Source organism: Lutra lutra, chromosome 2 (assembly GCF_902655055.1).
Source record: "Lutra lutra chromosome 2, mLutLut1.2, whole genome shotgun sequence".
Taxonomy (NCBI): Eukaryota; Metazoa; Chordata; class Mammalia; order Carnivora; family Mustelidae; genus Lutra; species Lutra lutra.
In genome coordinates, this window is record NC_062279.1 from 140,875,952 (window position 1) to 140,898,785 (window position 22,834).

The 22,834-nt window shown below is 60.7% G+C and overlaps 2 protein-coding genes across 7 annotated transcripts; one reads left to right on the forward strand and one right to left on the reverse strand.

Moving 5' to 3' along the window:
- Positions 1-4,563: 4,563 nt before the first annotated feature.
- Positions 4,564-19,415, forward strand: IDUA (alpha-L-iduronidase). 3 transcript variants are annotated; one of them, XR_007125243.1, is made up of 14 exons: positions 4,564-4,858; positions 5,625-5,765; positions 15,783-15,868; positions 16,016-16,123; positions 16,406-16,501; positions 16,594-16,796; positions 16,895-17,074; positions 17,172-17,388; positions 17,735-17,947; positions 18,029-18,150; positions 18,231-18,356; positions 18,429-18,509; positions 18,906-19,006; positions 19,153-19,415. XR_007125243.1 is itself a non-coding variant. In XM_047718578.1 (14 exons), the coding sequence occupies exons 1-14, from the start codon at positions 4,704-4,706 to the stop codon at positions 19,257-19,259; spliced, it is 1,932 nt and encodes a 643-aa protein (XP_047574534.1). In that variant the 5' UTR covers positions 4,564-4,703; the 3' UTR covers positions 19,260-19,415. The 3 variants fall into 3 exon arrangements, 1 of the variants encoding a protein (XP_047574534.1); XM_047718578.1 differs by having other exon boundaries at positions 18,429-18,505; XR_007125244.1 differs by lacking the exon at positions 18,429-18,509.
- Positions 5,777-13,307, reverse strand: SLC26A1 (solute carrier family 26 member 1). Of its 4 annotated transcripts, XM_047718576.1 has the most exons (4): positions 10,208-10,478; positions 8,756-9,374; positions 7,897-8,076; positions 6,755-6,973 (listed from the first exon to the last, which is right to left on the reverse strand). In XM_047718576.1, exons 2-4 carry the CDS (start codon positions 9,344-9,346, stop codon positions 6,902-6,904), a joined length of 843 nt encoding a protein of 280 aa, XP_047574532.1. In that variant the 5' UTR covers positions 9,347-9,374; positions 10,208-10,478; the 3' UTR covers positions 6,755-6,901. The 4 variants fall into 4 exon arrangements, with proteins under 4 accessions (XP_047574531.1, XP_047574530.1, XP_047574532.1 ...); XM_047718575.1 differs by lacking the exon at positions 10,208-10,478 and adding an exon at positions 12,665-13,307 and having other exon boundaries at positions 5,777-8,076; XM_047718574.1 differs by having other exon boundaries at positions 5,777-8,076; positions 10,208-10,461.
- Positions 19,416-22,834: the final 3,419 nt, after the last annotated feature.

Here is a 22,834-nt window from a genome sequence, read left to right on the forward strand (position 1 = left end):
GGATGTCTGGCATTAAGTTCGCAAAGAAGTGACCAGGAACAATGTGCATACAGTCCAGTAAACCCAAGCCGATGTTTCCACCACTCAGCTTCCCCTTGGGCAGATCCAGAAAAGGCTTCCCCACCTCCCCAGAACCACCCAGAAGAGGGGAAGTGTGACTGACAGAGGGAGCCCGAGGCAGTGTGGGAACTGCTGTGGTCCTAGCATCTTCCTTTAGCAAAGTTGACAAAGCCATCTGATCATATGACTAAGGAATCCGTGTCCATCTTTGGCCAGGACCATAGGGTCTCTTCTCCACTGGGCTCAACAGCCCTGATCCAAGAGCAGAAGGCCTTCCATGTGCTCAAGGTGCGGGCAGGACACGCTCCCTTTAGAGGCCTCCTGCTGGCTTTCTCTACCTTCTGGAGCTGTGTTCTTTGCAATCCGGTGCTCATGACCCCTTCTTCCACCATCAAAGCACAGCATCTTTACTCTAAACTGTGTACCCAGGATTTAAAAAAAAAAAAGATTTTGCTTATTTGGGGGTGCCTGGGTGGCTCAGTGGGTTAAGCCTCTGCCTTCAGCTCAGGTCATGATCTCAGGGTCCTGGGATCGAACCCCACATCAGGCTCTCTGCTCAACAGGGAGCCTGCTTCTCTTCCTCTCTCTCTGCCTGCCTCTCTGCCTGCTTGTGATCTCTCTCTCTGTGTCAAATAAATAAATAAAATCTTATAAAAAAAGATTTTGTTTATTTGAGGGAGTGAGCATGAGCTGGGGCAGAGGGAGAAGCAGACTCCCCACCGAGCAGGGACCCTGACACGGGGTTCAGTTCCGGGACCCGGAGTTCATGACCTGAGGCCAAGGTAGACGCTTCACCGACTGAGACACCCAGGGCCCCCATCCCTGGGATTTGTTTTAATCAGATAGGCTAAGGTGACAGAAATGCAAACACCTGCCTTTGGAAGAATAATTTATTACTTACATTTCTCAAGAGAATCAGGTACCCCATACCACGCAGGGCCACAGGGGGAAGCACCAGTTGGAGTCAGAAGGCAGAAGGGGAGCAAAGGGAATGTAGCCCAGAGCCTTTATTGGGGTTTTCATGGGAAGGAAAGGGTGAGCAGCAGGCACAAGGAGTAAGTTTAGGATCGGGCAGTTTGAATAATTTTGGCAGGCCTGGGCTATAGTGGCCGTCCCTAGTTGTCCAGTATCTGGCCTTGGCATGATCTGGGGCAAGGGGGTATTGGCTTGGCATGTGAGAGAAATGAAGGGTGGCTTGGGGGTGTGGGCTCTCTCTAGGAACCGTGTAGCCCTTGGAGAAGCACTTTCTCCGGGACCACGGCTCCAGATGCCAGAGCATCAGGAAGGAAGGAAATAAGCAAATACAGGCAGGGGAGGGGGGAAAAAAAAAAGAAGGGAGAAGATACCGTCCTGATTTTGTTTAAGAGGGAAAAAAGAAGATCTTGCCCTAAGAGAAGAAACAAGGGAAAGGGATGCTGCTGGGTTGGAGCCATCCCAGGGAGGCTCCTGCAGGCCCTTCCCTCTTAGTTTCCTCCTATCAGCCAGAGGCAGGAGTGAAAACCCTAAAACCAGAAAGAAAAAAAAAAAAAAGAAAAAGAGGAGAGAAGATACAGGCCTGATCTTGTGTGTTCTTTCACCTGGAAAAATTAGGAGCAACTAGTGGTGGATTACCAGAACCCCTCCCCCGCCCCCTCCATGATGTGGTCCTGCCCATCAGGGGCCACACACTTAGTACCCAACACCATTCGGATTGTACCCACCCAACCAGTAAACATTTGCTCGTACTGATGGGCTGAAATGTCCGATTCTGGCTTGTTTCAACAGCCTATCTGCAGCGGCTACTTCCACACCTGAGGGGACACAGTGCAGCTCTCCCGGCTGCCCAGAGCTGCACCACAGCACCAACCCCCATACAAGATCCTGACGCAGCCACCTCTCTCCAACATGGTGCCCTCCTCCAAGGGGATTCCTAGGACACACTCATTAGGACACAGAGGTCCAACAGCTTGGAGTCCTATTGGGTCCCACTAGCAACACATTCCTCCCCAGGCTGCTGGCTGTCTGGGAGCCCCTTGGGACTTGGAGGCTCAGGAGCAGGCAGGCCATGTAAACATCACCACCAGCCACCATGTGTGACCAACCCCACTGGAGTCCTACTGCCAGGACATCCCCGAACATGGACAGGACCCAAGGCCAGCACTTTAGCCAACTTCATACAGGTGCCTGAGCAGTGGGTGCTCTGGGCAACAATGGCCCATCTTCACACTGATGACACACTGTCAGACCACTGCGTAAGAACTGTCCCCTTCAGAGTAGAGAACACTGGGACTCTCTTGACTCACAGATGCCAAAAATGTAACTTGAAATCACACATGCGTCGATACACGAAGGCCACAATACGAGTTGTGACCAAGACATCCTTACCTTTTGGAGTTAGAAACATTACCAGCACCGTAACCAAGACACACGTCACTTGAAACCGCCATGTTTCTGAGAGGTTCCACAGAACCCGTTTCACTGAGGGACATAATGATCCTGTTAAACAATTCCTCATCATATCCCATTTCAATGAATGGACCCCAAGATAAGTGTTTATCTTGCCCCAGGCCTTAAGCTCCCCTAATTAAGGGCCCTTTGCCCAACTCTCACCTACACTAACCTGAAAAGATTTCTCTGTCCTTCCCTGTCCTGAAGGGGAGATGTGTTCAGCCTCTGTGTGATGCAAACTTCCCACGAGGCTCTCTGCTGATCTCTCCCCACTCCTGGTGTTCCTGTGTGGCCATGCCCAAGTGCCCAGCCTTCTGTCTCCTCGTATCCTGAATATGAACTTCTTCGTTCATTGCAATCATCTCCCTGTGTGTGTGTCTTTTTTTTTTTTTAAAGATTTTATTTATTTATTTGACAGAGAGATCACAAGCAGGCAGAGAGGCAGGCAGAGAGAGGAGGAAGCAGGCTCCCCGCTGAGCAGAGAGCCCGATGCGGGGCTCGATCCCAGGACTCTGAGATCATGACCTGAACCGAAGGCAGCGGCTTAACCCACTGAGCCACCCAGGTGCCCCCCTGTGTGTGTGTCTTACTGTACCTGGTCTGAACAAAGCCTGAGTACACAGTATACCTCTCTTCTGAGGTCTTTATGCAGCCACTCACCTGTCAAGTCTCCCTCTGTCTCCCCCTACAAGGATGCAGTGATGAGATACAGGCCCCGCTGGGATCATCCAGGATTATCTCCCCATCTCAAGATCCCTCACTTAATCTCACCTGCAAGTCCCTTCACCATGAAAGGTCACACTCAGAGGTCCTGGGATGAGGCCCAGGGTCTGGCTGTGGGCCAGCCAATCACACTGCAATTATTCTGCTCACAACTTCTGTACTACTGTCATGCCTTTCAATTCCCTGGGGTATTTAAGTCGCAGAAGACATTCTGTTCTGGTTTTAGAAAGCACTCTTCATTAGGTTTATATACAACACACTGTTCTTGAAGCTCTGGGCTGTGGGGGTCATTCTGTTTTGAGGGCCCCAGTTACCATCTCCTCAGGTGAGGGCCAGTGGCGACCAGTGTCTCCAGAGTCCATTTCTCCGCAAAGTCTTTATCTGACCTTTTCTTTTGAAGTTAACTTCTTGCTGGGTTCAGAATTCTAGCTCCCCTGTTGTGTGTTTCCAGGACTTTGAAGCATTCCTCTCACTGTGTACTGGTTTCTGTTGAAAAGTCAGTGAGCTCTGAAAATGCTTCCTTGGCCTTTGGCTTCAGCCCTTCACAGCCATATGCCTGGGCAGCGGTCTTTGTGCCTTCCCTGCGGCTTTCAGGCCCCCCAGATCCCTGGCTGGGGATCTTCCAGTAGTGCTAGCCAGCCCCGAGCTCTTACCTCTGCAGACACTGCTCTGTCGCCAGCCTGAGGGGCTGGTCGGTGGGCGGCCTCCAGGGAGGGGTTCTGGGGCTTCCCACAGGAGGGCGGATGGAGCCAGTCACAGTGTGGGGACACGTCCAACTGTGGAAGCCATGGTGCTCCGCCACGCGTGCGCCTGCACGTGGAGTGTAAGGATGAGCACAGCCAGGCCGGGCCACCCAGCTGTCAGCAAGGTCCACTCGGTTTCTCCCAGCCGGCCTGCGCACTGACCGCACCTGCTCCTTGTCCCTTCCCCGAGCCAAGTCCACCCTGCACGGGCTCTCCTTTGACTCTCCCACCCCCTGCATCCCATCCACTGGAAGTCCTAGCGCTCATCTTCCGAACGTGCCCCCGTCTGACCACCTGTGCACACCATCCAGCCATCGCAGGTCAGAGCCATCAAGTGGCCGCCTGACCCGTGCATTCGGCTACTTCCCGGCTGGTCTCCGGGGCGACCCTCTGAAGCGCGAACCAGAAAAGAGCTCGCTCAGGCCCCGGGAAAGCGCAGCGCTCCTGCGGGACGCGTCGGCGCACAGCCGCACTTCAGCAGAGGTGGCCCCACTGCTGGGAAGGGGCCGCGACCCACGACCCGCAGGCTAGAGCCCAGCGGGGACCATCCCCAATCCCCGCCCCCTCGCTAGCCCCGCCCCTCGCCAGGCCAGCCCCGCCCGGGTTCTGAGAACCCGCCGCGGCAGTCACGTGGCGTGCGACCCGGAGGTGGAACGGGTCGGCGCCGCGCAGCCCTCGGCTCCCGGAGCACAGACGACCCGCCGGACCTGCGGCGACCGTGCGTCCCCGCGCCCCCGCGCCCACCCGACCATGTGGGCACCGCGCTCCCGCACCCCGCTGCTCACGCTGCTGGCCGCGCTGCTGGCCACGCCCCGGGCCCTGGCAGAGGCCCCGCACCTCCTGCTTGTGGACGCGGCCCGCGTTCTGCGGCCTCTGCGGCCCTTCTGGAGGAGCACCGGCTTCTGGTGAGAGCTCCGTGCGAGGAAACTGAGGCCCGAGAGGCCCATCTCGCCCCCATCCCGCCGCGCGCTCCTCCTGAACCCGGGACACGCTCTGGGTCCCCCTGGTTGCATTGGAGAGACCCTTCCCCTCTCGCGCCCAGGGCCCACCTTAGGCGCTCTGATGGGAGGACGGCTGCCTGGGTCGTAACCCGTCGCTGGCTGGTTTACTCCTTACCCTCAGGGTCCCCCGTCAGTCAGACCCAGAGTTTTCTCTGTTCGCGGGCTCCAGGCAGTGTTTTGGGTGCCAAGAAGGGTTTTCTGAGTGGGTGCCAGAGGCCTCTGGACAGGCCCTGAGTTTGCCTGCCGGCCATCTGGGGCAGGCCAAGCGCAGGAGAGGCAGCAGACCAGGACCCTCCTGAGGGGGCAGCCACAGTGACTTCATACATCCCTACCAGGAGACCGGTCTCCCACCCCGCTGTGTCTCAGACTGCCCCTGTCTCCCACCTCCTTGTGGCTCCCACCCCCTCTGTGGCCTGCTTCTGGCTGAGAGCACCTGGCTGAAGGGGAAGGAGCAGGGTACTGGGATGCGGTCCTCTCCCTTCAGGGAGCCCCTGCTTTCCATAAACATAAGACTTCCTGACATTCCTGGTGTGAGGGGTCATTTTATTACATCAGGGACAGTAACATTCACTGGCAGGCACTTTCTGTCCAGCTGCTGGAGATGGGTGTCCTGGGCAAGCCTGGGCCTGTCCATGGGACTCATGCCACATCCCCCTTTTTCTGTCCCCAGCCCCCCACTGCCTCACAGCCAGGCTGACCAGTATGACCTCAGCTGGGACCAGCAGCTTAACCTGGCCTATGTGGGTGCTGTCCCTCATGGTGGCATTGAGCAGGTCCGGACCCACTGGCTGCTGGAGCTCATTACAGCCCGGTGAGTGATGGGGGCAGCTGGCAGAGCCCCCTTTATGGAGGTGAAGACCGAGGCCAAGAGGAAGACTCTGTCCGGGTGTGCGGGCTGTGCAGTCTGGGGGCTGTGGTGGGCGCTGGGCGGCCCCTGGGTTGGGCACAGCTGGCAGCCTGCAGGACATCACTTAGAGGCTTGGGGGCAGGTGGGTGTCCCACTGCACCAGCTTTGTGGCTGGCCCAGCGCCCATGCACCCACAGACCTCGTGCAGTGTGCTGGCTGGTCAGGCTTTGCAGGAAGAATGCCCAGGGGCTGAGCTGAAGTTGTTGGTCACACCCCCTCTCCTTTGGCCCTGCAAGGCTCCGCCCAGCCAAGGCATGGGACGTAAGGAACACTTGGGTGTGTGTTTGGAAGACTTCGAGAGATATAGGGACCGTCTTGCCCCTGGCCAGAGCTGCCACCTCTCACCCAGTGGGACTGGGACTGGGCGGGGCAAGGGACCAGTATCCTGTTGGCACCTTGGAGGCGTCATGATTGCCTTGGGGACCTTGTTCAAATAAGACGGTGACATCCAGCGTCAAATCGACCCTGCAGGACCACGGATGCTCAGCCTGTGGCCCGGGGTGGCACTGGGGTGGTTTGTTTCAAGGGAGTCGCTCTTGGATGTTTAAGTGTCAGGGGCCTCCGTGTGTTCCCTCCAGGGCAGAGGGGCACAGCATCAGTCTTGGAGGAGTTGTGGCAACTGATGTCAGTGACCAATGGTGTGCGCGTATCTGCTGAGGGCTCCTGGGGCAGAACGGAGGCTCTGCTAGAGGGCGGAGTCCGTGGCTGCTGGCACCCTGTGGCGGGCTCGGGCCCTCTGCACGGCACTATGCACGCTGTGGAAGAGCTGCCCATCCTCAGTCAGGTCACCCTGGTCCTCCCCAAGGAAGCCGCCTCTCCTCAGGGTGTCCCGCACCAAGGGGCTGCAGCAGGCCAGGAGCAGCGTGACTCCCAGGGCTGCATAGTCTCGGCGTAGGTCCCGTAGCGTGGCCACACCGGCTGCATCCAGGAAGAGCAGGGGTGCACAGTCGATGACCACGGTGTGGAAGCCGGCTGCCGTGGACACCAGGGCCGCCGTGCTGGTCCCTGGGCCCAGGTCCATGCCCTCAACAGGGTCTCCCTCACTGACCCTGGCCTCCAGGCCCCGCTCCTTCTTCCTGGTGGCCGCACGCCCTGCGTCCAGCCCCGTGAGGCTGGAGAGGGACTGCAGAAAAAAGTCCTTGTTAGCGTAGTAGAGCGGCCCTGCAAAGCGGAATATCCGCACCCCAGGCTCGGGGACCAGGCCCTCGAACTCCGCCGTGTCCTCGTAGAAGCCAGAGTCCCCAATCTGAGCGAGCAGGGCGGCGCGCGGGCGCTGGGTACGGCCAGCCAGGCTGAGCAGGGACAGGAGGATGCCTGCCAGCAGCCCCACCTCGACGGTGACCAGTGCACAGGTGGCCGCGGTGGCCACCCAGACCAGTGCGTCGGCTGGGCTGAGCCGCCACAGCTGTGGGACGTCCCTGACCTTGCGCAAGGCGCCACGCAGGCTGACGACGATGACACAGGCCAGCACACACCGCTGCAGGTCCCGGAAGAGCGGTGCCAGCGCCAGCAGCACCAGCAGCACCACGGCAGCACTGACTACGCTGGACAGCTGTGTGCGGCAGCCAGTGGCCGTCTTCACCAGGGTCTTGGACAGCGCGGCACTGGTGACGTAGCAGTGGAAGAAGGCTGGCAGCACGTTGCAGCAGCCCACGGCCAGCAGCTCCTGGTTGGCCCTCACAGAGTAGCCATGGCTCCGGGCAAACATCTCCGCCAGAGAGATGGAGAAGGCGGAGCCCACGAGGGCCAGTGGCACTGCGTCCAGCACCACGCGCCACATCAGCCCCAGGTCTGGCACCCGGGGGGCCATGAAGCCCGTGGGGATGTCACCAGCCACGCTGGAGCCAAAGCGTTCATGGAGCTGCCCAAAATGGGACACCATTGTGGCCGCCACGATGACCACTAGCTCCGTGGGCAGGGGCACCTTCAGGTGGCGCTGGTAGCGCTCAGAGAGCTCCTTGCCGGCCAGCAGCACGGCCAGGCATGTGACACTGGTGACCACGTCGCACAGGTTGGCCTGCCCAGCGCCGCGTACCAGGCTCAGCCACGTGCTGACCACCATGCCCGGCCCTTGGTGCCGTGGGATCCGCACGCCTAGCAGATGCTTCAGCTGGGAGGTCAGGATCGTCACCGAGGCCCCCATGGCAAAGCCCTCAAGCAGCGGCTGAGACAGGTAGGCGGACACGAAGCCTAGCCGGAGCATGCCCAGGAGCACCTGCAGACAGGGTGGGGTGAGTGTGGTGGAAGCCCAGAGCCCCTCACCCCTTCACCGCCGCTGCCTGTCTCCCGAGCGGACTATGTGTGGAGTTCCCTGCACGTGCGTGTGCACACAAGCACAGCAGACACTGGAGGAGCACACGCAGCCTCGTGTGCTCATTGCCGGTCCTCTTCTGTGTGCGGGCTCCAGGCAGCAGCAAGCAGCTCCTTTCCCCTGTCCCGCGCGGGGCACTGCCCCCATCCCGGGAGACTTGGGGCCCCTGGCAGGGTGTGACATTGGGGGTGGACAGGACAGGCCTGGTCCAGGAGAGCCGAGGACATGGGGAAGCTGCGGGAAGAGAGGCAGTCCCTCGGGGTCCTTCCGGGGACAGGAAACCCAGGGGGCTATGTGAGCCAGTCAGGCCAGTCCGCAGCTCGAGCCGACCCTTCCTGTCTAGGCCACAGCTCGCCGGACAGGGTCCCTATTCCTGGGCATCCTCAGAGCCTTGGGTACCCCCATCCTGGGGTGCCATCCCGTGCCCACCTCTGCTGGCTCTGTCCTGTCCTTGCTGGTTAAACCCACCGTCCTCCGAGGCCCCGACCCTACACTGCCCTGGGCTTGGCCCTCCGAGTGGGTGGTAAGCACCCGAGGGGCTTGCACCTCACTCTGCAGAATCCCCACCCTGGCGGCCCCTCACCTGGTAGATGCCGGCCACCAGTGTAAGGGCAGTGGCGATGCGGATGGCGTAGCAGTCCTGGTCACAGTCCTGCGGCCTGAGCCCCGCCACAGCAGCCGAGGCGTTGATGGTGCTGCTGTTGTCCCCAGGCCCGGGCCCCTCCTGGGCAGGCCCGAAGCCAGCCAGCAGGAGCTCGCGGTCCACCACCTGGCCCACCATGAGGCAGAGCAAGCTGAAGATGCCCACGGAGACGTGGTGCGAGGTGCCCATGAGGAAATAGATGAGGTTTGCAAAGAAGGACGTGTACAGGCTGTAGATGGGCTGTAGCCCTGCCAACAGCGAGTAGGCGATGGCCTGGGGCACCAGGATGATGCCAATGACCAGCCCAGACATAACATCACCCACCAGGGCCTCCCGCGGGTGGTACTGGCGCAGCCAGCGGGTGGCGGGGAGCAGGTCCTGCACCAGCGTCCAGGCCCTCTGCGTGCTGCACGTGCAGCTGTGCCACAGCCTGGCTTTGAGCATCTCACGCAGGCCCAGGGACCCTGGGGACCGCCGGCGCACCAGCACCGGTCCCGTGCCCTGCAGCGTGCCCTCAGCAGACACTTCCATCCTGGCCCGCCACACTCCTCAGGGGAACCTGCAACGGACGCGTGTGTCACTGCTGGGGTCAGAGGGCAGCACAGAGCCCCAGACCTATGCGTGGCCAAACCCAGCTCTCCTGTTCCCTGTCCACTTCCCCGGGCAGGCAGTGGCCCCTCTGTCACCCATCCAAACCACCATGGTCCCCTTTGGCAGCCCTTCCATCACCTCTGTACCATGGGTTCGGAGGAGGGAGACCTCCCAAGGCCCTGTTGAACCTTGGAGATCCTGGGACCCCTAATCTGTGCTGGGCCAGCAGCGCTGGCCACCCCAGTCTCTGTGCCAGAACTCCTGGGATGGCTTTGGGAGGGTGATCTCAGTGGGGGCCAGGGGGTAGGGAGGTTGGGGTGACTGGTCTCTGTCCTCTGCCTCATCCCCCAGAATTGTGGGGTCTCCTTGCCCAGGGTGTGATAATACTCTTCAGACCACACAGGTGCACCGTGAACAAAAGTGTGGGACTGTCCCTTGTGTCCCAAGGACAGTGGGCCTTCCAGGGCCCAGCCTGCTCTTGCCTTCCCACCCCTGGCCCACAACACAGGGCCTGGCATCTCCCCAGAGTGTGGAGGACCGTATGGCGGGAGGTGCGGGCAGCCAGAGCCCCCTGAACTCCAGAGGGATGCTGAGTGGGTTTCCTTCCTGGGAAGACCTCAGCACACAGCCCCAGAGTCTGGGTGTGTTGGAGGGGACTGCTTCAGTGGTATCTGCCTTGTGCCTGCGGGTCCACAAAGGAGACCTGCAACCGGTCCCGCACTTCCCTTCCCCCAGGGAGCTGGCTTCTTTGGTCGCCTCAGGGATTTCACAGTCCCGCAGCAGGACGCTGGATGGTCTTACCTGAGGAGCCCCTCACAGGCTTGGGGTACTGGAGGGTAGCAAGGCAGCTGGCCTGCGGGTCCTCTGGGGCTGGAGTGAGCCGGCCGGCTGGGCCTCCAGAGCCCTCTGGCTTCTTTTGGCCAGTGTGGGGGGGGGTGGGGTGTGGGCAGCAGGGTTCGAGTGCAGAGCTGGAGCCAGGAGCCCAGCCGTGGCAGATGTGGTGCCTGCCGGGAGCAGTGCTCCGTGGTGACCATCTGACTGCCTGGGCAGCTGGGTTTGCAGTTAAATTATTTACCCCCAAAATTTGCTGAGTCATGGGTTTCCCCCAGACTGGTGTTACCTGTCGGCTAATCCAGGGACTTGCACTGTAATCAGAGGTTCACAAACAATTGTTCCGGGCCTCCTGTTAAGCTCCCAGCCTCCCTGCGCTGCCCCAGGTGCGGGACAGAGTGGGCGAGGGTGCCTAGTGGCTGGGGCAGGGTGCTTGGATGCTGGGGTCCTTGGGGGAGGCGGAAGTCCCCCGGGACACAGGCCGCAAGGGACCCTTCCGCTCTGGGGCCTTTTACTGTCGTCACCACAACTACCCAGGGGTAGGTGAGGAGTGGGGAGGGACCCTGGGGGAGGGGCGAGCTCTTCATCCTGTCCCTGGTCACCCTTCCTGTTGTAAGGAGGGACAGATCTAGTCCAAGCCGGAGCGCTGGCCAGGGTGGCCCTGGGCAGCTGTATCCTCAGCCTCTGTTCCATGTCCTTGTGTGGAAGGCGGGTGTGAGGTTTTTGTGCATGCACACTTGTGGATTGCTGGAGGGCCAGCAGGCACCAAGATACGCTACCCAGGAGGGGTGCCCTCTTGCTGGGAGGGGGTGGGTGGTCTGAGCACCTGCATGACTGACAGGTGCCTGGCATGGGCTGGGGCTGGGGGGAAGGCACGTGATGGCTTTAGATGGTTACCCTCGTGCTCCAGAAACCATAAGAGGACTGTTGCGATCTCAGGTCCCCCACCTTTATACCGAATAACTGAGGTGAAATTCCATCGCCAGGATCTTGAAGGATTATGTGTGCAAAGGGACCCATCCCATGGGGCTGCCCTGGCCCCATAGCCCCTAGTGCTCTCCCGTCCCCCCAGGACACACCTAGGGTCTCCGCCCCCACGTCCAGCCCAGGACCCACGTGACCTCTGGTGGGGAGCAGGGGCAGGAGGAGGGGGTCCTGCAAACCTCCTGCTTTGCCCAGAGCAGGAGAGCCTCAGGCCCCTCCCTGGGGTCATCAGGCACACCTTGGGGTGCAGAGGGGAGGGTAGCTCTGGGGGGGCATCTACCTTATCTCCTGCCCCAGTACTGGCAGGGGGGCAGTGAGAGAACTCCTTGGGGTTGTGTGACCCAAAGGACTCCTTGGTGCCCAGAGCAGTGGCAGCCATGGTTAGCATGTGCGTGCTGGGTGAGGGGGCCTGGGTGCTGCTGGAGGAGAGGGGTTCCTCGGGGTGGGGACCTAGCATGGGAAGGGGCCCTTCCTGAGTTAGGAAGGGGATGGTCAGGGTTTCTGGAAGCTCTGGGTGGGAAAGCACCAGGGGTGAGATGCAGGGCAGGCGAAGCTGCTTCCGGGAGGGGCTCAGTGGGCAGTGGGCCCACCCAGAGCCTCCACCCTGTCAGCTGCAGCAGGGAGCCAGCCTTGCCCCCCCCCCCCGCCCCCGCTGGCAGGGATTGGGCTCACATTCTGCTGGGGCTGGGTGTCTAAATCAGGTGAAGGAGTAGCAGTTGAGGTCACATCTGATCTTTTAGAGGTTTGCAGGACCCCCTCCTCCTGCCCCTGCCCCCTACATGCCCTTCCTGGCTTCTCTGCATTGAGGCTGGTGATGGGCACCTGTGGTCTGGCCCCGCACACAGGTACCTAGTCCTGGGCGCTTGCTTGTCAGAGGGGCTCCTGAGGCCCACACCCCCTCACTCCACCGGCCCACGGAGCTGCAGACTTCCCCCGGACAGGGGCCTTGGGGTTCGTCCTCCTGGACCCCCCCTCTGGGGGTGTCTGCCCAGCCCTAAGCCACATGGTTATTTCCTTAGTATTTGTCTTTAAATCTCGGTTTTAAATTGTCAAGTACACTTATTTGGAAAGGAAGACATTGATCCCGACCCTGAGTGCAAAGGGGCCGGGTCTGCGGCGCGTTTTGCTTCCAGGGCCCTGAGGACCAGACCCGCGTTTTCCCCGGTGCTGGCTGGGAAGATGGAGAGCACCAGCCTCTCCCGCCAGCCGGCCCTAAGACACCCTCCTAGCCCCACGTTCAGACTGAGGCTGCGGGCTCCCTCAGGGGGCGGGTCCATCAGCCCGCCGCGCGCCCCTGCATCACTCCCGCTCTGAGCGCGCGCGGCCCCGCCCTCCTGCTCCGGGAGCCCGCGCCCCACGACTTCGCCCACGTCCCCTCCGTGCGCGACCCCCACCTTATAGCACGCGCGGCCGCGGCGGGTCCGCTCTCACCCGAGCACTCACCGGGCGGGTCGCCGCGCTGTCCTCTGGCGCAGGCGCTCAGGCCCCCGCAGTGGTTGCGGGGGTTGGGGGGGAGTGTGCTCGGTGCAGCCCGACCTCCGCCGGGGCGCGTGAATGAGCCCTTTGTGTGGCTGCGGCAGCCGTGGCCCACGTGCCAGGAGCCCGAGGTCTCCCGTCCAGGTGCGGACCCGGGCCGCAGAATGCAGGCTGGTCGGTGGAGACCCAGGCCTGTGTGCACTTCACCTCACCGCTCAGCCCCCTCCCTGAGGTCTCAGCTCCTCACTCTGAAGGGGCCAGGCAGAGGGGGAACCCAGACACCCACGGTGGAGCCCAAGGACTGCTCCCTGGGATTCCTTGGCTGGGGGTCACTCTGAGGGGGGTTTTTTGGCCCTGGGTATCCTTAGCTGTGAGGGCTGGCTGGGCCAGGGTACGCTCCTACCCACCCAGGGTGACAGACTGCGGATGCCTCTGTGTTGGGGCTCCCCCGTGGTACCTCATTGGCCCAGGACACCACACATGGCAGCACATGTCTGAGACCTGCTGGGCACCCAGTGTGTGCAGGCTGGGGTCATTGCCTCCAGGGGCTAGAGGGAGGCTCCATGTGCCTGGAGCCCCTGCACATGTCCTAACTTTCCCTTTGGTCACTCCATCACCTCTGCCCACCCCCCCACAGCAGTGGGACTTTGGAACCGTCTGCTATGCACATTTAATTTTTACCCAAGTGCTTGTTAGTTTTCTTTGCTGCCAGTTGTGACCTTTGGATGGGAGGGGAACAGGTGAGGGAGGTGAGCCCCACTGCCCACAGGCTTGTCCTGCTGGGCCTCAGGAGTGGGAGGACGCAGCCCTGCACAGAAGGGCCAGCCAGGGAAAGCAGAGTACCGGGCCTGGGAGGAGCAGGAGGCCCACATGTGTGGTGGCTTGCCCTGGTCCCGGTGTGGGCTTTGAAGGCCCAGCCCAGGCTCAGCCTTGACCCTGTACAAAGCGAGGCGTGGGGGAGAGAAGGACGTAGCGGAGAGGTGTTGACTTATCCTTGTCATCACTGTGCCCAGGGAGATGACTGTGGGCCAGACTGTGGTGTGGGATGGAGAGGTCGACAGACGAAGGCTGTTCAGGGCCCGTTTTCTGAGGTGACCTCACCCTTCTCCTCCCCAATGGCCACAAGAGGGCGCACTGCAGGGCTTCCCATCCCCAGCCACCTTCTTTCCTGGGACAGACCGTGAAGGGACCAGGCATGTTCTCAGGGGGAGCCCTGAGAGGCCTGCCGGACCACCTGCCTATGCTCCTCCCGAGGCAGTGCCCCTCAGCCTGGGCCACGTACCCCTGCACGACTCCTTCCGTCCTGGCGCCTTGCCTGTGCCTGACTGCAAGGCCACCAGTTTCCTCCTTCAGCCCCCAATGCCAGGTCCACCCTCAGAGACCACCCGTACCCCTACTGGCCGAGCTGCTCAGGCGAAGTGTGAGGGGCTGTGTGAGACCCGCTCCACCCACCCGCAGGTTGTCCCTTCTACCTTGTAAGCCCATCTGCTCCAGCTCCTTTCTGCTGCTGTGTGGCCACCACCCAGTACTGGTGCTGCACTGCTCTCCGGGGACCTTTCCAAACATCATGGCAAAAGGGAAAACTATGGGGCCAGTTGGTAGATCTGCAGTTGTCGGGGGCTGGGAGGAGGAGGGCAAACAGGGGGAGCACGGGTCATGTGGGGGCTGGGAAGCAACTCTAGGTGATACTGTGGTGGTGGGCGCCTCTCCTGATGCCCTCATCCAGACCCACAGAACGTGCCCCCCAGGGGAGCACCCCGATGTCATCTGTGGACTCTGGGTGATGGTGGTGTGTCCGTGGAGGCTGGTCCATCATAAGGGATATCCCACTCGGGTGCGGACATGGCTCACGGGGAAGGCTGAGCCCACGTGCAAGCAGAGGGAAAATGGGAAGTCTCTCTGCCTCCTCTCAGTTTTGCTATAAAACTAAAACTGTTGAAAAAAAAGTTTTCAGGTGTGCCTGAGTGGCTCAGCGGGTTAAACCCTCTGCCTTCAGCTCAGGTCATGATCTCAGGGTCCTGGGATTGAGCCCCGCATCGGGCTCTCTGCTCAGCAGGGAGCCTGCTTCCCCCTCTCTCTCTGCCTGCTTCTCTGCCTAGTTGTGATCTCTGTCTGTCAAATAAATAAATAAATAAAATCTTTAAAAGAAAAAAGTTTTCAAAACAAAGCCATGGCACTTTTCTCCCTGGATCTCTGACAGGGCTCCCCATTTCACTCTGAGTCAGGGGCCCATCCTCACCTTGGGAACAAGATCTTCTGTGACCCTGTCACAGCCTGCACCCTATTGTGCCCCAGGTCCACGCCATGTTTTCTGCTGTTTGATCACTACGAGTTTGCTCCAACCTCAGGGCCATTGCACATGCTGCCCTGGCTGTTCCCCCAGCATTCTCATTGCTCGCTTTGTCTCACTACTTGGTAGGTCTTAGACGTGACCTCAGAGAGGCCCTCCCTGCCTGATCCTTTGCTCCCTGGCCCTTCCCCTTCAGGGTACATCTGATGTGCTCTTGAAGATTCAAATAGTTGCCTGATGATTTCTGTCTCCTCCCAGAATGTGAACCTGGAAGAATTTGGGCCACAGTCTGGGATGAATGAAGTAGGGTGGGGAGGCTGCCCTTCTCCCTTTTCTGAGTGTGGGAGGGAAGAGGAATACTCCTGAGACAAATCTGGAGCCCTGGCTTCCAGGAGATGCCAAGAAGCAGGGTGTGGCGTCCCCCAGGTCCTCCCCTGTTTCATGGCTCCCCACTCCATAGTCAGCTGTCTGTAGGGTGACTTGTTTTCCCCTACTCCATTCTATTGTACCCTTCCCAAAAGGCCTGCCTGCCCCATGCCACACCTGAGCCCAAAGCTGTTCTGAGCTCCTGAAGGCTTGGGGGTAGGCTTCCAGTACAGGCACACTGGTTCATACTAGGCTGTGAATGACTGCTAGGCTGCCATCATTGGTGTTTTCCAAGGGGTGGGACCGACTGAGGAGCCTGGATCTGAGACCTGTGTGTCACCTTGCAGGCTCTCTACATGCTTAAATGTGGCGACAGTTTCAGCCCGGGGCCCACTGTCCTCTGGCCTGACATTCACTATCCTTCCACAGGGGATCAGCTGGGCAAGGTCTGAGCTACAACTTCACCCATCTGGATCGGTACCTGGATCTTCTCAGGGAGAACCAGCTCCTCCCAGGTAAGCAGCAGCCCCGCCCTCGGCACTCTAGTCCTGTCCCCTCCCCATGACCTGACCCCTCTGAGTCCTCGCTCGTTATATGCGGAGGACTGGCCTCTGTGCGGGCAGCTGGGGCCCCCGGCCGGACAGCCACCTTCTGTGTTGCAGGCTTTGAACTGATGGGCAGCCCCTCCAAACGCTTCACCAACTTCGAGGACAAGGAGCAGGTGTTTGAGTGGAAGGAGCTGGTCTCTCTTGTGGCCAGGAGATACATTGGTGGGCAGGGCACAGGCCGTGGAGGGACAGGGTGGGCGTTCCTGGGCAGGCTCTCCCATACCACCTGGGCCACCTCCTTGGTCTTCTCTCTCATGAGCCCTGAGCCAGGGTCTCCTGATGGGGAAGGAGGCCAGGCAGGGTGGAGTGGGCTCATATGGGTTTGGATAGCCTTGTTATAGCCAAGTGTCCAGCTGTAGGCAGACTTCCTGTGAGTTGGGATAGGCTTGGCATTCCCCACGCAGGGCAGGGGGGAGCATGTGTGACAGTGAGGACACTCTGCAGATCGGTATGGACTCTCACATGTTTCCAAGTGGAATTTCGAGACATGGAATGAGCCAGACCACCACGACTTTGACAACGTGTCCATGACCATGCAAGGTGGGTGGCGGCTCTGAGGTCCTGTAAGTGGAGAAGGGGCGGGAGCAGCCCCTCAGGCACCAGGGGATGGACTCGAGTTCCCTCCGGCTCAGGCTTCCTGAACTACTATGACGCCTGCTCCGAGGGTCTGCGGGCTGCCAGCCCAGCTCTGCGCCTCGGAGGCCCCGGGGACTCCTTCCACCCCTGGCCCCGATCCCCGCTCTGCTGGGGCCTCCTGGGGCACTGTCACAACGGCACCAACTTCTTCACGGGTGAGTCGGGCGTGCGGCTGGACTACATCTCCCTCCACAAAAAGGTACAGTACCGTCCCCACCCCTCCGCTAGCGGGGAACCCCGGCCAGCTGAAGCCCCACCTGGTCTTCAGCCCAGTGGTCCTGAGGCTGATTGCCGCAGGGCGCGGGCAGTTCCATCTACATCCTGGAGCAGGAGAAGGCCACGGTGCAACAGATAAAACAGCTCTTCCCCAAGTTTGCCGACACCCCCATTTACAACGATGAAGCAGACCCCCTGGTGGGCTGGTCCCTGCCGCAGCCTTGGAGGGCGGACGTGACCTACGCGGCCATGGTGGTGAAGGTAGGTCAGCCCCCAGGACCTACCCCCTGGGCCCCGTTCCTTCGGGGGAACCGGGGTTTGGGCGCCTGGAAGAGCGCTGCCACCTGGACGCCCGCAGGTCATCGCGCAGCACCAGAACCTGCTGCTGGCCAACACCAGCTCGGCCATGCGCTATGCGCTCCTGAGCAACGACAACGCCTTCTTGAGTTACCACCCGCACTTCTTCACGCAGCGCACGCTCACTGCGCGCTTCCAGGTCAACAACACGCGGCCGCCGCACGTGCAGCTCCTGCGCAAGCCGGTGCTCACCGCCATGGCGCTGCTGGCCCTACTGGGTATCGCCCCTTCCCTTACCCGGCGCCAGCCCAGACTGGGGACAGAGGAGGCCGTGGGGGGCACCCTGGGTGGGGCCAGGACTCAGGCCTCCGTAGGGCCCTAGTGGCTTGTGCAAAGGCCCTCAGGCAGGGGAAGCACGGATGTATATGCCCTGCTGGGGATGGGGGAGGATGGGAGAGTTTCCTGCCCCTCACCACCCCGCTTCCCCAGCTCAGTGGGTCACTGTGGCCCTCCTGGTGCTGGACCCCTACTGGAGAGCAATGAATGGTGGGAAGCCAGGCCCTGGAGGGCAGTCCTGGGAGGCCGCGACTTCTGCCTAGCGACCACCCCACCCCGGCCCTGTAGACCGCGAGCAGCTCTGGGCTGAGGTGTCGCAAGCCGGGACCGTGCTGGACAGCAACCACACAGTGGGCGTGCTAGCCAGCGCCCACAGCCCCAGTGGCCCCCTTGACGCCTGGCGCGCCACGGTGCTGGTCTATGCGAGTGACGACACGCGCACCCACGCCAACCGCAGCGTCGCCTTGACCCTGCGCCTGAGTGGGGTGCCCCCCGGCCCAGGTGAGCTGAGGTCCTCGGGGAGGGGGCGTGGCTCTGGTGGGCGGGCCCGGTGGGGCGTGGCTCCAGCATCTGGCTCCGCAGGGCTTGTCTACGTCATGCTGTACTTGGACAACCAGCTCTGCAGCCCACATGGCGAATGGCAGCGTCTGGGCCAGCCGGTCTTCCCCTCCACAGAGGAGTTCCGGCGCATGCGCGCAGCTGAGGTCCGCGGGCAGGTTGGAGGATGGGGCAGGGCGGCTGTTGCGATCCCAAGGCCCAGAGTACCACCAGTTCCTGTCCCCAGGACCCGGTGGCTGTGGCGCCACAACTCTTTCCTGACAGCGGCCGCCTGACCCTTCGCCGGGAGCTCCAGCTGCCCTCGCTCCTGCTGGTGCACGTGTGCGCGCGCCCCGAGAAGCCACCAGGCCAGGCAAGTAGCTGCTTCCTGCCCCGCCGCGCAGGCCCCTCCAACCCCCCAGTCACGGAGCCTCTCTCCCTGCAGGTGACCCGGCTCCGTGCTCTGCCTTTGACCAGTGGGCAGGTGCTTTTGGTCTGGTCGGATGAGCGCGTGGGCTCCAAGTGCGTGAGTGCACTCACTCCCACTCCCCTAATCCCCACCCTGTAGGAGCTGCTTGTCCCTGTCTATGCCCAGTTTCTTGAAGCTGCAGTGCCCACGTGGTCACTCCACTCTGGTTCTCCAACTCATCCCCACCTCTGCCTGTCATAGCACTGCTCCCGCTGTTTTCACAGCCACAGAAATGGCCAAGACATCCCACCCTGCTTGATTGGGGTGGGGGCCCTGCAGGGAACATTGGCAGGTGGCATCTGGGCTCCAGTTCCCTCTCTTCATCAAGTGTGGCCTGTCCTCATTGCAGGAGGAGGGCCAGGGACCCGGGGAGGGGTCAGAGAAGGGGCTGTGAGTCTGCCCTATACTCCACTGCACTGGGACACCAGCCCTGGTCCTGACTGGTCCCCTCAGGTGCCTGTGGACCTATGAGATCCAGTTCTCCACGGATGGTGAGGTGTACGCCCCTGTCAGCAGCAAGCCGTCGACCTTCAACCTCTTCGTGTTCAGCCCAGGTGTGCCTGCGGCCCTGTGCCCTGGCCTTAGCTGCCCCACTTCTGGGCCTTGGCACAGTGTCCCGTGGGGTAGGCTCCAGGGAGCTCTGGGAGTTTGGGGCGGGTCCTGGGGGCTATCACTCAAGAGCACCCTTTTGCGCCCTCAGATGCCGCTGTCACCTCTGGCTTCTACCAGGTTCGAGCCGTGGACTACTGGGCCCGACCAGGCCCTTTCTCAAACCCTGTGCGCTACGTGGAGGTCCCTGCCCTATGAAGCCCTCCCCACCCGGTGACTGTGAACCTGTGCTGACCCGGCAGCCTGGGGGGCCAGGAACTGAGATGGGTTGGACCACCAGTGGCCCATCCATCAGCTGTATCTGTCCTCTCCTGTCCTTTTGCTCATCCACTTAAAGTGCCTTTCCACTGGTCAGTCTTGGGGTTACCCTTTGTGGCCGGGCCCAGGGTAGACTTGGAACCTGGCTAGAGCAGGGCCTTCCCCAAGTCCCTCCTCTTCAGAGTGTTCTCCCACCGAGGGAGCTAGGACAGGGCACTGGCCCGGCACGTGGAGACTGAGGTCCAGCTGCCATTAGGATGGCTCTCCTGTTTCCCTGGGGCCTTTGGCCTCATTGCTGGGTGCAGTGGGCTCCATTGCTGTCCCATGCCCATTCTGCTGAGCGAGAGGGGGCCGGCCGGGGTCAGCTTGGAGCCCAGATGAGGACCCACTCCTTGAGGCCCAAGCAGGCTGACCCCTGCACTCCACCTGGTGGGAGGTGGGGTGGAGCTTCCAGGTTGTCGGGCCCCAACCACGGCCAGCAGGAAAAAAGGCCCACAATGTTAGCTGCAAGCTGTGCCTGCTCCTGGGGCCATCCTGGTTCCATATCTGAGCCCAGAAGGAGACAGATGGCATGTTGAGATGAAGAACACTGGGGGCTGTTCACAGAGATGTGACAGTGGGCAGGGATGCTGCACGGGGAAGTGCGGGACCCAGGATCCCTCCGCCTCCTACCTCCCACCCCAGGGCCACAGAGCAGGTGAGGGAGCACTCACCGGTCCACACAGAGAGGTATGGAGAGGCCACCTGGTGAGGAGCAGAGACCTTCAGCCCAGGGGTGCAGCAAGTCTGGTGTGCCCTGTGAGCAAGAGTTGAGGTGTGGAGGCCCTGATCCCACTCTCCTCCTCTACTGCCCTCTGGGGCTTACCTGGGCTTTGGTCAGGGGGAGGCGATGAGTCTGAAAGGGCAGATGGAAGACCAGGGCTGCTCACCCTCCCTGGCTTCCCCCAACCTGCCAGCTGCCCATCCATGTGAAAAACTCAAGGACTGCCAGGTCTCACCAAGTGCCTTATTGCGGGTAGGAGAAGTCATCTTGATCACTCTTCATCTGAACCCCATAGTCAGCCCCTGTTCCTTTTCCTCTTTGCCAGTGTGGGTACCATGGAGCTCAGTGCCAGGGGGCCCAGCCCTTATGTTCCCTGCAGGCCGCCATTAGTTTACAGGGGCCAGAGGGGGTGCCCGGTGGGTCCCTGGCTTCCAGGTGTGTTCCTCCTGCCCTGTCACGCATCCCTGTCTCAGCCAGCTCAGGCTGTCATAACAAAGTAGAGCAAACCCCCGACCCCAAAGCTCCAGCTACAGAAGTGTGTTCTCTCTGAGGCCCAGAGGCCAGAAGTCTGCGATCAAGGCGTGGGCTCAGTTGGATCCTTCCAAGGCCTCTCTTCCGGGCTCGGGCTCACCCATGACGGCCTTTTCCCCACCTTCTATGTCCTGTTGCCCTTTCCTGAGGATGCCAGTCCTGCGGGAGTACTGCCCACTCTCAGGACCTCATTTTCCTCACCTTAAAAGCTCCTTCTCCAAATACAATCCTGTGCGGAGGCACTAGAAGTTAGAACTTCAACACAAGAATTTGCGGGGTGGGGGGGGTTACAGTGCAGCTCCTAATAAGTACGGACTCCATTTCTCCATGGTGGTGGGGATCCATCATTCCAGCAGTTAAGCAGCCTCTTCCCTACCTACCTGCTGGTTCTGTGGTCATTGGGACTCTGACGGTGGAAGGGGCTGTTTCAGCTTCCGGGAGGGGGCCTGGGTTCCGTGGTGGACTAAGTCTTTCCGTGGATGCCAAGACCTTCCAACCCGCTGAGCAGAGGTCCTTCAGGCCGTGAGGCTGCTCCCCTTTCTGCCCAGTGTGTTCTGGCATTTGGCGAAGCTGCAGCTCCCGCCCCGTTTGCCCCTCGGCCATGAATTCCTGGCACAGGTGCACAGCTGTTGTCCTGGTGGGAGGACGGGTACCCCTCTGGAGGCGAGTGTGGCTCTGGGATGGTCAGCAGGGAGTCAGGACGACAGAGACACATCTGTGCTGTAGCCCTAGACCCCCAGGAGCTAAGGCACCGTCTCCGCCATGCTTGTGATGTCCACGTCATCAGCTTGTCACCAGATTGCTGGTGCGTCCCCGTTCTCTGACCATGTGGACGGCTTAGCTTTGGTCTTTGCTGATTTGTGGCTGGGCTTTCTGGGAGCTGGGGTGTCCATGTGATTGGCCCACACACAGCCTCTGCCCCTGCTGCCGGCCTCTCTGTACCTGGTCTCGGGAGTTGTCACCAGGATGGCAGGGAGGCCTGTTTACTGGTCTCAGATGTGAGGGATGCCCCACACGTCCATGGAGGTGTTTCTGTGGGATAGCACTCTCATTCTGTGCTTCTCCGCACACCTTAGCCTCAAGCTTCCCGTCCCGGTCTTCGGGAGTTGGGCCAGCTGGTCACCTTCCTGGATACTACCTTTGGTAGAACCACGCTTGGGCTTGGTGTCCCCTCAGCTTGGGCCACTGAGAGACACTGGTCTATGTACACATTTGCCCCAAGCTGTGTCTGCATGCTTCTCGTTTCTTAGCAGCCAGCGTCCTTGTGAAGCCAAGGTTGGTTGGGGGAGAGGGGAGCTGGACCCCTTCCCCAGTATTCACTCTTGAGGGCAGAACACTGCACGTACATGCTTCTCGCTGGGCATGTGGGTCGGTCAGCTTAGAGCTTATCAAGAGCTCAGCAGCCAGCCCAGAGCCGTTGTTGAGTGGATGAGGGATTTGGATGGAGGAGGAAATAGCCCTACTCTGGGAGGCTAGGAGTCTGGGTCGGAGATGTTCCTCCCGTTGGCACGTCCCAGAGGCATCTCTGCTGCAGCTATATCAGGCGCCATGGGCCTGACCGGCCATCCTCCCGGGTGGCATGATGTTACTTTACAGGACATCCCAATGTTTCCATCAGATCCCAAGAACTTCCCTGGAAGCTCCTGGCCTTTGACAGCTTATCTTCCAGCCTGTGGTCAACATGGGCTGGACTAAGGCACCCCAGGCACTCATCAACTCGCACACACCCAGTCCAGTCAGCGTAATGTCCTCAAGGAAACAAGAGCCCCGGGACCCTACTAAGCCTGGGAGAAGGGGGTGCCATCAGGGCAAACGGTGGGAGTATGCTGACGTCCCTGTCATGTGAAGGCCACTGCTCCAGATTCTGCTCTTCAGTGAGGGTAGAGAAGGAGGCGTTTGCCAGGTCAGCTGCATGTCAGGAGACACACTGTGTGGTTTTGTGCAGGAAACATACTGTCAGCTGTGTCAGCCATGGCCAGAGTGGGCAAGGTGACCACCTGTCCTGCTGACAGCACAAAAGGACCCTGAGTCTGCTCCCGGCAGCTTCCCGGAGTCTGATACGGGAACAGGTCTCTGAGGCTTCCCTGGAAACATGGTGGTTTGGGCCCAGGGACTTCCATGCTGGCCCTCCCTGTACAGGGAACCAATGTGGGACACGTCACCCCACTCCCTGCTTTCGGGGGACTACAGAAACTCTGGCAGGAGGGGTCTGCAAAGCCCT

What these genes read in the sequence shown, in the direction of transcription:
- IDUA (XM_047718578.1), top strand. Translation starts at nt 4,704, where the DNA reads ATGTGGGCACCGCGCTCCCGCACCCCGCTGCTCACGCTGCTGGCCGCG. An exon ending in TGGAGGAGCACCGGCTTCTG is followed by an intron (nt 4,859 to 5,624) that starts GTGAGAGCTCCG and finishes TTCTGTCCCCAG; the next exon opens with CCCCCCACTGCCTCACAGCC. An exon ending in ACGCGGCCATGGTGGTGAAG is followed by an intron (nt 17,075 to 17,171) that starts GTAGGTCAGCCC and finishes GGACGCCCGCAG; the next exon opens with GTCATCGCGCAGCACCAGAA.
- SLC26A1 (XM_047718575.1), bottom strand. Translation starts at nt 9,346, where the DNA reads ATGGAAGTGTCTGCTGAGGGCACGCTGCAGGGCACGGGACCGGTGCTG. An exon ending in TGGTGGCCGGCATCTACCAG is followed by an intron (nt 8,077 to 8,755) that starts GTGAGGGGCCGC and finishes CCCTGTCTGCAG; the next exon opens with GTGCTCCTGGGCATGCTCCG.